Source organism: Rana temporaria, chromosome 6 (assembly GCF_905171775.1).
Source record: "Rana temporaria chromosome 6, aRanTem1.1, whole genome shotgun sequence".
In the NCBI taxonomy this organism is placed as follows: domain Eukaryota; kingdom Metazoa; phylum Chordata; class Amphibia; order Anura; family Ranidae; genus Rana; species Rana temporaria.
Genome location: NC_053494.1, coordinates 142363343 through 142380967, shown reverse-complemented (window position 1 = coordinate 142380967; position 17625 = coordinate 142363343). Strand labels below are relative to the sequence as shown.

The 17625-nt window shown below is 42.5% G+C and overlaps 1 protein-coding gene across 1 annotated transcript in view; it reads right to left on the bottom strand.

Moving 5' to 3' along the window:
• SPAG16 (sperm associated antigen 16) overlaps positions 1-17625 on the bottom strand; it is a 1251920-nt gene that overhangs the window by 1179872 nt on the left and 54423 nt on the right. Inside the window, exons 4-5 of the mRNA XM_040357476.1 lie at positions 10384-10511; positions 1778-1915 (exon numbers count right to left, since the gene is read on the bottom strand). Of these exons, the coding sequence (XP_040213410.1) occupies positions 1778-1915; positions 10384-10511 (266 nt within the window). The remainder of the gene's footprint in view (positions 1-1777; positions 1916-10383; positions 10512-17625) is intronic.

The following is a 17625-nucleotide window of genomic DNA, read 5'->3' as shown; positions in this document are numbered from 1 at the left end:
GGACTCCCCAGAGGACTCACCACCCCACCAGGCTGTAGCGCTACTGAGAAGCTGAGAACGCTGCCCGTGCTGTGCCATCCCTCAGGAAGAGTGCTGAGAGCTTTTGGCACTGTTATTCTGGTCACTAGAGGCCAAAACGTTTCCAAGATGGCCGCCGACATGCAGAAAAACAGCAAGCGGACTACAAGAAAATGGCCGCCGAGCCAATAGAGGCGCGTCAGCGGCAAAATGGCGGCCATACACGTGTTTTAAAAATACAGTGACAAATACAGCAGAACACAGTAAAAGCACCCCGCAGGGCCCCCCCCCAGCACACACAGCATCATACCGGACTAGAATAATATCACCCCACAGCAGCGCAGCCCCCCCGGTAGTAATGGAGCCCCCATGGACCCCCCACCTCACGGCCGCCACCCAGAAAAACGGGGAAGGAGGGCGAGGAAGGGAGAGAGGAAAGCAGGGCGGACCCTCAGTCGACCTCCCCAGGAATGCACCAGCCGAAACACCATGCCAGAGAGCGGAGGAGGTCTATGCACAGGCGCCGCAATCCTGTGTAGTGGTTACACCTACGCACCTACCACATGCCTAGTAGGCTGGTTAGGTAAAAAGCGTTGTACACTCCTAACCCCATAATCAGTGGTTGGATCAACGTATTTGAGATTCGATTGATCCACTCCTATGCTCCTGATGAAGCGTCTTGTACGCGAAACATGTCGAGAGTAAAAGATCTACTGTTACACTAATCGGATTCAGCTTCAAACACTAAAGCCTCCAAACCGATCGTGTGTAGGCCCCATAGGTTATTTAACCTTAGGTTAAAAAAATGGCAACTTGCTTTAAAATGTAACCTATGGATGGTAACCGATAGGTCAAAACCGATCGTTAGTATGCAAAACCATCGGTTAAAAACCCGCGCATGCTCAGAATCAAGTCAACGCATGCTTGGAAGCATTGAACTTCGTTTTTTCAGCACGTCGTTGTGTTTTACGTCACTGCGTTCTGACACGATCGGTTATTTAACCTATGGTGTGTACGCACGACGGACCATCAGTCAGCTTCAGACCATTTTCATCGGCCGAACTGATCGTGTGTACGAGGCTTAAGAGTTTTTTACATACCTTTTTGATGCTATGCGTTCTTATGTTATGAATGTATCTGCAGAACCCTGTTCTTACTTTGTGTTAGATGGACTGAAATCATATGCTGACATTGTCTTATGAAATTGTGTATAGTTTCTATCTATGCGTTTTTTATAAATAAAATATTTATAGATCTTTTACATTAATTACCTGTACCGCCAAAAGTCCAATTTATTAGTCCATTAATTTCCATCAACATGCATAACAAGTTATAATTTATTAACACACTACTGTGAAAGAGCCATTGTGAAACTCACTGCTGACAGAGGGGTTGACTTACTAAAACTGGAGAGTGCAAAACCTGGTGCAACTGTGCATGGTAGCCGATTTGTTTCTATGCAGAGTTGCACCAGTATATTTAGGTGTTGAACCGTATATTCTAAGCAAGAATTAGTATTCTTACATTAGTATTTACAAGCAGGATTTCTTCAGAATTATTATCTTGCTGAATTGCACAGCTCGCATTTTTCCTCTACTTGCTTAATATTTTAATTAGACACTTGGCATAAATAAAGACTTGTGTTTTATTTCCTCTTGTTTTGGGTAAATGGATTTTGGCATTGTGCTGAAGATAACACTGGACTTTATTAAGGAGCTGTTTGCGGTGGTCCAAAAAAATGTGAACAACATTACTGTACCTTGCAGCCAGCTTGTACGTCTCTACTTCTTTTTTTAAACTCTTTATCTCGGTATCCAACATCTGGTTGTGAGCATAAACATCTGGGACGAAACCAACAGCTTCTGGCTGGAGGAGACCTTTCTGCATCATTTCATACCTGGAAGATTTACAAGCAAGTCCAATTATATTATATGACAATTAAACAATTGTTGCGAGTCATAACACACTCCTGGGGTTTGAAATATTAAACAATCATTACTTTAACTGCCAAAATAACTGTGGAGGTTCAATATGTTTAAAGTGGTTCTAAAGGCTCAACTTTTTTTTTTTACCGTATTGCATTCTATGCATGAAGGTAAAAAACCTGGGTGCCACTACCTCCCCCTATACTTACCTGAATTCCATCTCGATCCAGCGATGTGCATAAAAGAAGTGGCTATCTGGGGGTCTCTCTCTCCTCATTGGCTCACACAGTAGTGAGAGCCATCGGCTCCCGTTGCTGTCAATCACAACACACACTGCGCAGTATGTCCCCACAGCAAGAGGCGAGGGGCCAGGACCGCCATCATGTGACCCAAATAGAAGAGGATCGGGGCTGCCATGTAGCTCAGCTTTCCATTTTTTTTTTTTAAGTCCAACTCCGGGTTGTTATTTTAATTTTAATTTTTAATTTTTAGAAGCTTTGGTTGCAATTCCCATCTTCAGTCTGGATCTGACCCTGCAATAATACTTTTCCACTAGAAGATGTTTTCAGTCTTGATGCCAGCATCACTCAATCCATAAAAGACTGAAGACAAAATCATGAATGCAGAGTGTCATGGGCCTGCCACGTGGCAAAGGGAGGGTCATTTTTTAATTCCTACCCATATCCTGGCAGTAAATATGAGCTGTAAATTTAACATCTGGCTTATTTATTATGTGAGGACACTGGTTGATCGCTAAGCTTGGCAAATAAAATACAACTGCGTTCATTCCACTCAACCAATCATGCTAGCGCAAATTCCATTTTATTGGATTTTTCTTGCACATGGTTGGGTGTTCAAGGGGAAAAAAAAATTACTTGACTTCACTTTGCCAAGGGAAGGTTCTATGCCTTTAGTAATTAACCTTATTGTGTTTTGTATGCTTTAATTTTAGAGAGACGCTATTGGAATTTACTTGACTTTGAATCTGCAGTTTAACATGCTCAGAACGACTTCATAGCTTTTTTTGGTGCCATTTTCTGAAGCTCAAGCATTTTCTGAAGCCTGTACTAGAAACCACTACTAAATGTATCTCAATGCATCAGATGGGATTTAACCCTTAAGAGTCCGCTGCTGTGGTTAAGTAAAAATACAGATCCGGCCCCCCCCCCCCCTTCAGTCTCACTGAACAAGTAGAAGCAGCATACCGATGGTCTCATCTCTCACCATCACTCTGCTATCTCCTATCATCATGTCCCTTATTATTGGATTGGATTGGAATATATACTTATAGTGAGCCGAATGCGAGTTGTGAAACTCGCGTCTAAGCGCTTCATTATCCTATGAACACTGCAACACAAGTGGATTAGCTCCTTGTACTACCTTTCCCTTCCAGTCGGATCTCTGTCAAAAGACTAATACCAAGAAAATTCAGGTACTTACACTGCTTTGCATAACAAAAAAAATTTTATTGACAACAGAGCTCCATTAGTTTTATATCTGCATAGAGTTCAGTTTTACATAAAACTTAACTCTAGGCAGCTATAAAAAAGATGCACATTATTTTGGACTTTTCTAAAATGGTGTTCACCTTAGCTTTCCTGTTTAGTTGCTCCCTATTTATAGGGGCTTGTGATGTTCCACTTTTTACAGATGCTAAAGGAAAAGTATTCATAAATGCCTTCATATATAAAGTAGAAAGATTGAAGTCCCCTGGGTTTACTGGGAATGGGATGTTTTCATCTTCCACTTGGGAATTTCACATGAATAATTCTATGAATGCTTTATTACCTCTGAGAGCAGCTCTGCAGATTTCTCTCTCAACTATAACAAAACATCCCACACTATAATATATACTTTATGCTTTCATCCTGTTACCTGATTTACAGTAATAAAGTACTGATGAAAAAATATTGCTGCTGTCATTACGATGAAATGTAATCGGATCTGCCAACAGTATTCTTGGATGTCCTGTCTAGCACTGCCCAGTTTGGCAGTATAAGTATCCAGATAAAAGATTTAAATCCATCTGAGGTGGCAAATATGCAAAGTGACTGTTCCCTGCCATTGGCACATTGTGTAAGGGCAAAGTGGCCCATTTCCCCTGGCATGTGTCATCAGTTTACACTGGAAGGCATGTACTCTTCTTACTGCATGGCACCTTCTGCACAGCTTGTAGCTCTAATCCCTGCCAGAATTATGCTGGGAAAAGGCTGTCACATCCGTTAGCAAGCTGTACAGTAGTAAAGCTTTAGTTAAAAGGGAACCAGTTTTAACTGGCATTAGACAAACTATCAATAGTATACAGGCTTGCATATAGAAGATGTACATTTACCCTATTATATAAATAGCTCACCATAAACTTTACAATCCGACAATAAAAATCAATCTTTCATTTACCAAAAAATATGTAAAAAGGGGGGGGGGGGATCAACCCCAATTATTAGGGTTGTCCCGATACCACTTTTTTAGGACCGAGTACAAGTACCGATACTTTTTTTCAAGTAGTCACCGATACCGAATACCGATACTTTTTTTTTAAATGCAGCCACGTCCCTTAATTCAGCCATGTCTCTAAATTCAGCCATGTCTCTAAATTCAGCCATGTCCCTAAATTCAGCCATGTCCCTAAATTCAGCCATGTCCCTAAATTCAGCCATGTCCCTAAAGTCCCCATCAGCAGTGTCCACCGCAAAACATCCCCATCAGCACAGCAATGTCCCTGTCAGCGGTGTCCCCATCAGCACAGCAATGTCCCCATCAGCAGTGTCCCCAGCAGCATGTGTCCCCATCACCGCTGATGGGGACACCTCTGATGGGGACATTGCTGTGCTGATGGGGACATCGATTATGGGGTCACCGCTGATGGGGACATTGCTATCCTGATGGGGACACCATTGATGTGGACACCCATGTCCCCATCAGCAGTGTGCCAAACAACGGTGTCCCCAGCAATGTCCCCATCAGAACAGAAATGTCCCCATCAGCAGTGTCTCCATCATCGCTGATGGGGACACCTCTGATGGGGACATTGCTGTGCTGATACCATTGATGGGGACACCTGTGTCCTCATCAGCGGTGTCCCCATCAGAACAGCAATGTCCCCATCAGAACAGCAATGTCCCCATCAGCAGTGTCCCCAGCTGCACAGCAATGTCCCCAGCAGCAAGTGTCCCCAGCAGCAAGTGTCCCCAGCAGCAGTGTCTCCATCATCGCTGATGGGGACATTGCTGTGCTGATGGGGACACCATTGATGGGGACACACGTGTCCTCATCAGCGGTGTCCCCATCAGAACAGCAATGTCCCCAGCAGCAAGTGTCCCCAGCAGCAGTGTCTCCATCATCGCTGATGGGGACATTGCTGTGCTGATGGGGACACCATTGATGGGGACACCCGTGTCCTCATCAGCGGTGTCCCCATCAGAACAGCAATGTCCCCATCAGCAGTGTCCCCAGCTGCACAGCAATGTCCCCATAAGCATGTGTCCCCAGCAGCAAGTGTCCCCAGCAGCAAGTGTCCCCAGCAGCAAGTGTCCCCAGCAGCAAGTGTCCCCAGCAGCAAGTGTCCCCAGCAGCAAGTGTCCCCAGCAGCAAGTGTCCCCAGCAGCAAGTGTCTCCATCATCGCTGATGGGGACATTGCTGTGCTAATGGGGACACCATTGATGGGGACACCCGTGTCCTCATCAGCGGTGTCCCCATCAGAACAGCAATGTCCCCATCAGCAGTGTCCCCAGCTGCAGAGCTTGTGTCCCCATCAGCTTGTGTCCCCAGCAGCAGTGTCCCCAGCAGAAGTGTCCCCAGCAGAAGTGTCCCCATATGCATGTGTCCCCATCAGCGCAGAACAGCAATGTCCCCATCAGCGTTTTGCAACATTCACTTGCCTCCGCTGTAGCCGGCTTCTGCTCCTCTTCTTTTTTTCTTAGATTCCAGAGTCCCGACTCCCGCCCGCTGCTACACACGTGGAAGATTTGTAATTTCAAACAGCGGGCGGGAAGAGGGGAGGTGCCGCGCCTGTGACGTCACTGGTTGTCGGGACATCGGTGGTCCCAGCAGCCAATCAAAAAGCACAGCGGGCGGGCCGGATCGAACACACAAGCGGGCAGTCCTCGTATGGTGGAGAGGAGAGCTGCTCAATCCCCCTCCCCTCGCCGCTGCCGACATCTAGTTACTATGCAAGGGGGAACACAACAGCTGTCATTTGCATTTGAATAGCTGGGTGTTCCCCCCCGCCGCGCCGTCATGTATAGCCCCTCCCCCTTGCCCAGAAACTTTGATAGACAGTCGTATCAAAGTGCCCGGGCAAGGGGGAGGGGCTATACATGACGGCGCAGCGGGGGGAACACCCAGCTATTCAAATGCAAATGACAGCTGTTGTGTTCCCCCTTGCATAGTAACTAGATGTCGGCAGCGGCGAGGGGAGGGGGATTGAGCAGCTCTCCTCTCCACCATACGAGGACTGCTCTGCTCCGCTCTCCACCCGCGCTCGAAAAAAAAAAAAAAAAAAAAAAAAAAGTATTCTATTTAGGCATCGGGAGTATTTGCGTGAGTACAAGTACTAGCGCAAATACTCGGTATCGGTCCCGATACCGATACTAGTATCGGTATCGGGACAACCCTACCAATTATCCAATCTATTATGCAGAGTTACCCTTACCGGTAGGCCTGGAGGAGGAGGAGGAGGAGGAGATTGTGCAGTCATTATAATGTGTGTGGTGATACATACTCTGTCTTAGCTTTAGCTTCTGACATTAGGGATCACCTAAAGCCAGAAACATGCTGGCTTGACAACTGGCTTACTTAAACACTGTTTGCACACTCTTGAGAATGCATAACAGGGTTAAATAACAGAACGTAGCGATTTCCATTCTTTTAAAAGGATTTGTTATTTAACTTTGGCATGCATTTTCCAGGAGCTTGGAAACAGCACATGAGGTCAGGCAGAAACCGTAAGCCATCCTTCACCTAACACTCAAACTAAAGTGAGTAAACAAGGGCTCTTTCACACGGGCGGACCGTATGTCCGCTTTTTAATCCATCCGTGTACGGATGAAAAATGGACATACATTGGTCCCTATGAGATTGCGGGTGTCGGTGGATGAACATCCGCCGACACCCGATCTCACCCGGTTCTGCAATCCTCCGATTCTGCAGACGGAGGAAAACCCTAATTTTTCCATCCGTCATCGGATGAACACGGACATCTCTCTCTCTCTTTGTAAACCTGCCCTGCACCTTCCATTGCAAGTTTACTGACAGCATAGTACAGAGTGGAAGGCAGACAAGGTTGGGACTCACAGGAGAGAAGGTGCAGTCTGACATCTGTCCTCTCAGATCTTCACTCAGGGAGAGCTCTGCAGTGTGCTGGGCAGGAAGCGGTGATCAGGGCACCTGTGTAATCGTCTCTTCTAGCTCTGCACACTTAAGCCGGCCATACACGGTTCGAATTTCAAAGAATTTTCAGACGAATTTCGCACCATTAGTGGGCTGCAGCAACAGCCAATTTTCGTGGGGCATTCAAATTTGAGGACTCGGACATGTTTGAAATTTTTTGAAAAACTGGTAAATTTTTTCACTTTAAACATTTGATGAGCATTTTTTGTGAATAATATATGGGTTTAGATTTAGAAGATCAATCCATTCTGTTTCTATGTAGATTTTACACAGGTACCCAACTTTTTGGAATTGGGATTGTACTTATCCCCTGATCAGCACAAAGTGTCAGTTCTAGCAAACCTTTAAGGTTAAAAAGGAAAAAATAATAAACAAAAGTAATAAAGGAAATTGACACCTTCTCCTTAAGGGACAGTTGCCCAGCTTCTGTCCCTTAAAATATTCTAAAACCTTTAACCATAAGCGAATTCTCTGCTTGATGAACATTGTGTTGGTGCACTGCTGCCTTTGGCCACTAGGGGGTATATCCTATATTGGATTCCCCCTCTTTCAGTGCGGCCGTTCTGCTTATACTTTGTGGCTATCCTAGTGTTTTTGCAGGTGTTCCGAGTTGGAACACATATCACACACACACACACACAATAAATAAAATGCTTACTCTACTCCTGGGCAAGCAGGATCCTTCCCCGTGATGTTCAAGGACACCAAGTGAACCTATGTCTTACCCTATTTTAAAAGGGGTGGTTCCCCTAAAAATAAACTTTTTTAACATTGCATTTCCCACATTAATGACAATTTAGAATCGGCTGGTTTTATTAAAAAAAAAAACGTCCGTACGTACCGTTTGCTATATGCGTTCTCACCGCCACTTCCGGGTACGATGGTGGGGCTGGGCGTTCCTTATTGATGGACAGGCATCCGACCGCCGCATACATTGCGTCACGAGATGCCCGAAAGAAGCCGAACGTCGGTGCGCATGCGCCGTATAGAGCCGCACCGACGTTCGGCTTCTTTCGGCATCTCGTGACGCGATGTATGTGTCGGTCGGATGCCTGACCATCAATTAGGAACGCCCAGCCCCACCATCTTACCCGGAAGTGGCGGTGAGAACGCATATAGCAAACGGTACGTACGGACGTTTTTTTTTAATAAAACCAACCGATTCTAATTGTCATTAATGTGGGAAATTCAATGTTAAAAAAGTTTATTTTTAGGGGAACCACCCCTTTAAGCTTTGCGATTGTTTGTTATACATTTTCTTTGCAAACTTCTGCGGCTGTGGGGATTTTTATATTATATATATATATATATATATATATATATATATCTTACAGAGCCTCATGTTTGGCCCTGTGATTTCTTGTGAATACTACCATATTTTGGTTCTGGCATCTATTTTGAGATATTATTGGACCTTTACTTGGCTGCAATGTATTTTACATTCAGGTGAGCCACCCTTATGTTCAATACCGTATGCAAGCTTATTATAATATTATTTTGAAGTCCAGCCTGGTGTTTACCAATGATATTACTGTTATGCTTTCTGTTCATGACATAAATATGGATTTGATCAGTTGATGGCCATGGCATTTTTTTTTTTAACTAAGCCTTTGATGTAGAGACACTTGTCTCACGTACACAGTTATACCTTTATAGGTAGGTTCTATGACTTTTCTTGTTATATTGTCATATAGGTCACCCGTTTGATGGCCCTTTATGAATATCCTCTCTAATCTATCATACTTGGTCTAGGTCTATTTTTTGTATTGTCCTGCTGCTCCACCTGGGTCTGTGTCCATTAGGGTGTTCTGCCTCCTTGATAGCAAGGATGTTGTTCTAATATGTATAAGTACTCCCACTTTAAATAACATTCTATCATGTGTTATTTCAAATCAATGTAATTGTTATGTTTGTTTTTTGGGTTAGTTACTCTGCTCTTCCTATATCCCTTAGATTGATCTAGCTCCAGAAGAAGCGCATTTATTGGCGCAAAACTAGTCGAGCAAGCTAATTATATCTTGAAAAGCAGTTATGACACCAGCTGAGTCAGCTTATGTGACCCATTTTTTGTAGGAATTGACCTGTCTAGGTTACCATTTTATTACCTTTGAGTTATTTGCTTTAGGCTGGGTTCACATATAAACACGTAGCGGCTCACAGCAGGAGCCCTGTCCGTATTTTGGCCAGTTTCAGGTCCGATTTCAGCCGATGTTTTGGCAAAATTTGAACCAAAAGATGGACAGGGCTTCTGTGCAAATCGCATCAGAGCTGCTGCGGAGATATGCAAATCGGTCACAATCTCCTGCTGTGCGAATTGGATTTCTCTCATATGTGTCTAATATCTTGTTAGAATTCAAAAAAAATATTTTTTGTTATACATTTTTAAGTATGCCTATAAAGTCCATTCTTTCAAAGCCCTAGTATACGTTCTCAAATTAAAAAGACATGGCATAGCCTATGCATGCTGCCCACAGCGCCACCCTGTGGTGACATCTTCTATATACATATATACTAGCATACAACCAGAAAAAATGAGAATTCATTAGTACTTTGCATTACATGTTTCAGGTCAGGGACTTGGAAAGTTCAGTATGCCAATGAATTTGGATGATAGCCAGGCACCTAGCATTTTAGAAGGAGAGCGATCCCTCAGCACAAGTGTGTGTTAAATCAGCAGGTTTGCCAAAAAGCAAGATGTACTGGAAGTGGCGAAACCCGAGACTTTTAGATTTCATAATGATTAGCAACTTACACAGAGCTGCAAGGAAAGGCAATAAACCGCTAACCTGATTTTGGTTTTCTTAAAACCAAAACCCTGTTTTATAACTAGACAATAGTTCTTCTGTAACTAGGGTTTACATTTTTCAGTTGAGAACGAGGATAAAGTATGTAAGACATCATCATTTTTATCTGAGCAAAATTACAGATTTTCTTTCTATTATTTTCTTAACCCCATTGCAATAACAACAATGATGAAATAGTAGGCCTTAGCCAATTTTGATAGCTTTTAGTATCCTCAGATGTTGCGACTTTAGGCACAAGAAAATCTACCATTCTGTTTGAAAGCACTCCAAGGTTTTCATCATCCCCATTTTAATCAGAAAATTGCGCAGAAAATCGTCCACCACTTCAGGTTTGTGAGATGCAGCTCGCTGAGAAGAGACTGGAGATCTCTGTGACTACAAAAGAGAAAACAAAAAAGCTCAAATTAAAGAATGATAATGTACAAATAAAAGTACAAGACAGAAACAGCCTTAATATTTTATACTCATTTACATTTTAGCATATTTGTATCTAGTGATCCTAATTGAAACTCTTCTTCATAATGAGTTGCCACACTTCAGCTGAAGTTTTAATATTAGGCTTGCAGTGGGAGTTCCTGTTCTATTAGCTGACAAGTGGGAGAAACTTTAATGAGCTTACAAAAGGGAAGTGAGCTCAAAGAAGATGACACCAATGTGGTCATATCCACTGGAAGTCTAATGCCGCGTACACACGGTCGTTTTTTGTGATGAAAAAAAACCCAACATTTTTAAAAACGTCATTTAAAATGACTGTGTGTGGGGAAAACGTCGTTTTAGGTCTTCTGAAAAACGACAAAAAAAATTCGAGCATGCTTAAATTTTTTATGTCGTTTTTCAAAACGTTGTTTTTTGTGTCATTTAAAATGATAGTGTGTGGGTAAAACAACGTTTTTAAACCCGCGCATGCTCAGAAGCAAAATTATGACGCAAGATTGAATGGAACAGAGTGCCGACGTACGTGCTGAACGTAACCGCGCTTTGTTAGAGCATTTTGAGAAAACAATGGTGTGTAGACAACGTCGTTTTTTAAAATGAAGTTTGAAAAACATTTTGTTTCATGATAAAAAACGTTGTTTTTTTATTTCATCACAAAAAACGACCGTGTGTACGCGGCATCAGAAGCAGAAAGGAGATGGCACAGGGGCAAGGAGTATGCAGAATTGCAAGCCGATCAAATAAAAAAACTCACTCGAATGTCATGAAGCCAAATAGCACAGCTTGGCAACCTTAGAGGTACTGCAAGTACAGTGGGGATTGGGGGGGGGGGTTGTCCGGTGTAGGTTCACTTTTATGGGTTTTTTTTTCCTGTACAAGGTTAACATTTTGCACCCTTCTATCCTCTACAGCCAAGGAAGCTCTCTGATCTGTAGTTGGCATATGATCAGTTATGACACCACCCTTTCATGAATGACAGTTCAGTTGAGAGCACATGCAACTGTTATCATTTACAGCATGACTTAAATGCAACGGTTTTGGGAAGCTGATAAAATCAATGGGTATAGTTATAACCAGTATGCAACATATGCATTTTGCGTGTTGCATCTACCAATTTAAAATATAAAAACACACAAAAAACAACTGAATGGGTAAACAGGACTTAGTGCTCCATGATCTTGTCATGAAAATATTGCAGGATATGAAGTTTAATGTAGCGTACACACGACCGTTTTTAATGTCCTAGAAAAAAAAACGTTTTTCCTCGATGCGATTCTTGTCAAGCCTGCCTTGCATACACACGATCGTGAAAAAAATAACTGGAGAAAAGTACGGTGACTTACAACGGCACTATAAAAGGGGAAGTTCCATTCAGATGGCGCCACCCTTTGGGCCGCTTTTCCCGATTTTGCGTTAGTAAAAGTTTGGCGAGACACGGTTTGCGCTTTTCAGTCTCTGTGCTTTTCAGTCTGTTACAGCGTGATGAATGTGTTATCTCCATTACAAATGTTATTTTTACCAGAAGGAGTGCTCCGTCTCATAACTTGCTTCTTGGCATGCACATTTTTTTCCCGTCAAAGAATACACACAACCATTTTTCCCGACGTGAAAAACAACGAGAAAATTTAGAGCATGTTCTAAATTTTTAATGGCCATTTTTCACGTCTGCTCTGGAGCCTACACACAATCTTTTTAATGACATTTAAAAAAATTGCATTTTTCACGTCATAAAAAACGGTCGTGTGTACACGGCATAAGAGTTACAGAGCCACGCTATTAACCAACTGCTCCATTTGAAGCATTTTGACAGACCAGAATGGAAAATAAAACTTAGTGACTCAACTTTATCCTATAGGTATTTGTGGTCAGTTTTCCATACCGTTTTTGCAAGCAATACAATTTGATTGGAGTCTTTCATAGGCCTTATATGGTTAATAACACTAATCAAGAGGCTAACCAAAGCACAGGTATAGACTTGTAAATCACTTTTAAATATGGTGGGCCAGATTCACAGTGAGAGTACGCCGGCGTATCTACCGATATGCTGCCGTACTTTCAAATTTGCCGCGTCGTATCTTTATTTTGAATTCTCAAACAAAGATACGACGGCATTCGGCTAACATCCGACAGGCGTACAGCTTCGTACGCCTTCGGATCTTAGGATGCAATACTTCGGCGCCCGCTGGGTGGAGTTCGCGTCGTTCTCTGCGTCGGGTATGCCAATTAACTGTTTACGGCGATCCACGAAGGTACGCGCGGTCGTCGCATTCTCTTACGTCGTCACTAGTCGGCTTTTCCCGTCATAAAGTTGCGACTGTTCTATTTCAATGGCTTATATTTAGACTAGCCATGTTAAAGTATGGCCGTCGTTTCCGCGTCGAATTTGATTGACATTTTTGCGCAAGTCGTCCGTGAATAGGAAAGGATGTAACGCACGTCGCCGTTCAAAAAATTACGTCGGTGCGACGTCATTTCGCGCAAGGCACGGCGGGAAATTTAAAAACGGAGCATGCGCAGTACGTTCGGCGCGGGAACGCGCCTAATTTAAATGATACACGCCCCATTTGAATTAGGCGGGCTTGCGCCGGACGGCTTTACGCTACGCCGCCGCAAGTTTACAGGCAAGTGCTTTGTGAATCAAGCACTTGCGCGGAAAACTTGCGGCGGTGTAACGCAAATGTAATACGTTACACCGACGCAGATGTACCTAAATCTGGCCCGGTATTTTCAATAACCTTTTAAAAGTACTTTTTTACTATTCCTAACTAGGGATGAGCCGAACACCCCCCCCCCCCGTTCAGTACGCACCAGAAGCTTCGAATGGACCGACCGTTCGCGTGAACATTTAGAACCCCATTGACGTCTATGGAATTCGAACGTTCGAATTCAAAAGTGCCAATTTTAAAGCCTAATATGCAAGTTATTGTCGTAAAACGTCTTTAAGAACCCGGGTCTTGCCCCAGGGAACATCAATTGAAAAAAAAAAGTTTTAAAAACTGTTGTTTTTTCTAGAGCAGTGATTTTAATGATGCTCAAAGTGAAAAAAAAATTTTTCGAAAAATTCCTTTAAATATCGTACCTGCTAGGTGTCTATAGTATGCCTGTGAAGTGGCACATGTTTAGAACTGTCCCTGTACAAAATGAGATTACTATAAGAAAAAGAGTCATTTAAAACTGCTTGCGGCTTTAATGTAATGTCTGGTCCCTGCAATATGGATGAAAATCATTGAGAAAATAGCACAGACACAGACAGTACACACACCACGTAGCTTTAGGTGCACACTGCAGAGGACACTGACAGTACACCACGTGAAAGTACTTGCAGCAATATCCTCTGCCTGTAGTATTAATATGAGCAGATCCCTGACTCTAGGAATAAATATGAGAAACACCAGCTTTACGTTAGGTGCACAATGTGCAGAGGACACGGACAGATAGCAAAATCACCAGCCTGTCAGTAAATTAGGAAGAGCGGATCTAGCTTAACTATACAGTGTATAAAAAAAAAAAATTATAATATATATATATATATATATATATATATATATATATATATATATATAAATATATATATATATATATACACACATATACACACACACACACACACACACACCTGGAATGCACATATATCCTCTACACACCAACTTTAACTGACTAGCCTGCCTGCTCGATCTACCTACTAAAAATGACACGCTCTCTCTCTCTCGACCACCGCAACACACTACACAAGGCTGACCTGCAGGCGGCCTTTTATAGTGTGGGGCGTGTACTAAACTCCCTAAACCATAATTGGCCAAAGCCCTGGCTTTGCCCAATTATGGCCCTCTGTTTTTTGCAAGCTGTGATTGGCCAAGCATGCGGGTCATAGTGCATGCTTGGCCAATCATCAGCCAGCAATGTAATGCGATGCTGCAGTGAATTATGGGCCATGAAACGCCACTCGATGGTGGAACGTGAGTTTGACTCGAATACGAAGCTCATCCTTATTCCTAACTATTGAAGGCTAGAACCTTATTTGATTGATGTGAATAATCACACATCATTCTTTACTGTACCATTTAAGATCAACTTTAACAAGAACTATGCAAGAACAGTGGCGAGCCAGATAAAGGGCATCCAATTTATCATTGGATTTTTAATTTTATTAAAAAATTTCCTTTGCCAGGTTACAAGGGTTTCAGAAGGCAGACGTGACTACTGCATGCTGACCTTGATTAACGGAGGGGAATATTTGCCTTACAGAATCCTACACAATAGAACAGCCATCTAAGGATTTTACATGGTGGGGGTGGACCTGTTATACTCCTGCAGTGTAAAGAAAAAAACAATATAAAAAAAACAGACAGACCGGTAGTGTGTTTTGTATGTATTTTCACACTACAATTTTGAGATTGTACCTTTAATGCATTCCTTATATGTAACATCTTCTAACACTTTCGTTCTCAGAATTGTTATTTCATTATCAGAAGAGACAACTAATGGCCTAATCTACGGTATTTATAGGGATCATCCAGTTAGCATACTTAATGATATCCTGAATACTTAATCAACCAGTCACCTTCTTGCTCCCAATTTGCAAGCAGATTTTTAACTCTCATAAATTGGCTTTAAATCTGGTAACTGCCGCTAATAAAATAAAGAACTAAAAAAACTCTTTAGTGCAATTAGAGCAGCAGTCAGGCACAAAATACCTTTTAGTATTAAACTGCCTATATTAAACTAGGTGTCTTTACATATTTGACAATATATAAACATGCTTTGTAAATCTCTTGGTTTGATAACCCCATTTCAAGCTTCATAAATATATTTGGATGTAGCATGACTTCTAGAGTTGAACCCATTTTTTGGAGGCTCAGTTTTGGGGGGCGGGGGGTCAAGCATCAAGTCAAATTGATTATCTTTAAATGGCTCGATTGTCTTAATTACATTGAATAAAATAACTATTTTATGAACTCGCTCTGCTCTTTTTGCTTCTTCACTAAACTATACCTTTCCTGTCCATCTTACTTTCTTAATATTGATGGTTGCCACGGGTGATCTATTCACACAGAGGAAATCCCCATGTACAAAAATAGTTGTACATTTTTTTTTTATAAAAAGGGCCTATGTCGGTGGGCTTTTGTTCCTATAAGATGGGTTTTGCATTCTATACAACTCTATGGAAATTCAAAACGAGCTTGACGCAAGTCAGAAGGGGATCAACTACTGGTCAAATGCTTCTTTCTTTAATTTCTAAATGACACAAGCCCAAAGCCAATCAACACTGGCGCTAAAAGTCCTGCACATTCCAGAGAAAGGTAATACATGTAGGCTAAATATATACAGAGGTATGTGGTGCTAAAATCAGGTGGCTACCTAACTAGGCAGTGCTGCTGCCAGGCTAACCTATAGGATTATGTGCATCATCTGAAACCAATTTTGGCTGCTGTGGTACTTTTTACACCAATTTTAGCCATGTGTATCATTCATAGTATTGTCCCTCTCATCCACACCATCTTTTTGCTAGTTTTGAATTGATCCGGGTGGCTACCATTTTTTTTTTTTTTTTTTTCTTTTTTTTTTTTTCTTTTTTTTTTAAAGTGTATTTTTGTGCGTGTACTCGAGAGAGGAGCCGGACTGCAGGAGTTGGGAGTAGGCAGGCCTCCCCCAGAGGCAATCTGCCACCTTTCTCCATGCCCCGGGTGGCAATGGCGGGTGTGTGAGGGGGTCCTCCCACACAGCCCGCCCTACCTGCTCCGCTTTGAAGCCCAACGGGGCAGAGGGACTCCCTATAAGGGAGTGAGAGGATTAGCCCGCTCAACCAGCCCCATTAGTCCTTCGCCTCTCTTTTAGAGACCGCGTGGTCAATGTGAGTGTGTTAACCCAATTTAGAGTGCGTGTGTAGGTGTGGTGGTTTTTGTGGGAGTGGGGTGGGCGTACTAAGCACAGGCTTACCTTGCATAGCACACCCACCGGGAGCCGGGCTGAGACCACCAAACTCAATTCACATGAAGCCGAGACCGGGATCTGAACCTCTGGCTGCAGAGGTGAATGGCTTGTCAGCGCAGTGCCAATCGCCTTGAGCCACCACAGCTCCACGGCTACCATTTTTTTAATTTTTTTTGCTTTGTTGGATTTGGTACAGACACACACACTGGGATCTGCAGGTGCCCATAGAAATGTTGGGCTTCTGAGGTGTTGCTGAACGGTGGGAAAGATACAAATTTATCCTTGCAGTGGGCTTCCCCAAACTGCAAGGATTAAATGCTTCTTTTTTTTTCTTTCTAGGGTACCATTAAATAGCTGTTTACATTCTTTAGCCCTCATATGTATGTATGTATGTATGTATGTATGTATGTATGTATGTATGTATGTATGTATGTATGTATGTATGTATGTATGTATGTATGTATGTATGTATATATATATATATATATATATATATATATATATATATATATATATATATATATATATATATATATAAAAAACATATTATACATTATACACATCTATGCCCATAAGTTTACATTCCCTGGCAGAATTTATGATTTCTGCCATTTTTCAGAGAATATGATTGATAACACAAACATGATCCCCCTCCCTTCAGAGACTGGAGACAGAGACAGAGACAGTATTCCAACATGATAATGACCCCAAACACACCTCCAAGACGACCACTACTTGCTAAAGAAGCTAAGGGTAAAGGTGATGGACTGGCCAAGCATGTCTCCAGACCTAAACCATATTGAGCATCTGTGGGGCATCCTCAAACAGAAGGTGGAGGAGCACAAGGTCTCCAACATCCACCAGCTCTGTGATGTCATCATGGAGGAGTGGAAGAGGACTCCAGTATCAACCTGTGAAGCTCTGGTGAACTCCATGCCCAAGAGGGTTTAGGCAGTGCTGGAAAATAATGGTGGGCACGCAAAATTTTGCCCCTTTAGGCAAAATATGGACATTTTCATTTAAGGGCGTATTCACTTTTGTTGACAGCGGTTTAGAAATTAATGGCTGTGTTTTGAGTCATTTTGAGGGGACAGAAAATGTACACCATTAAAAAAGCTGTACA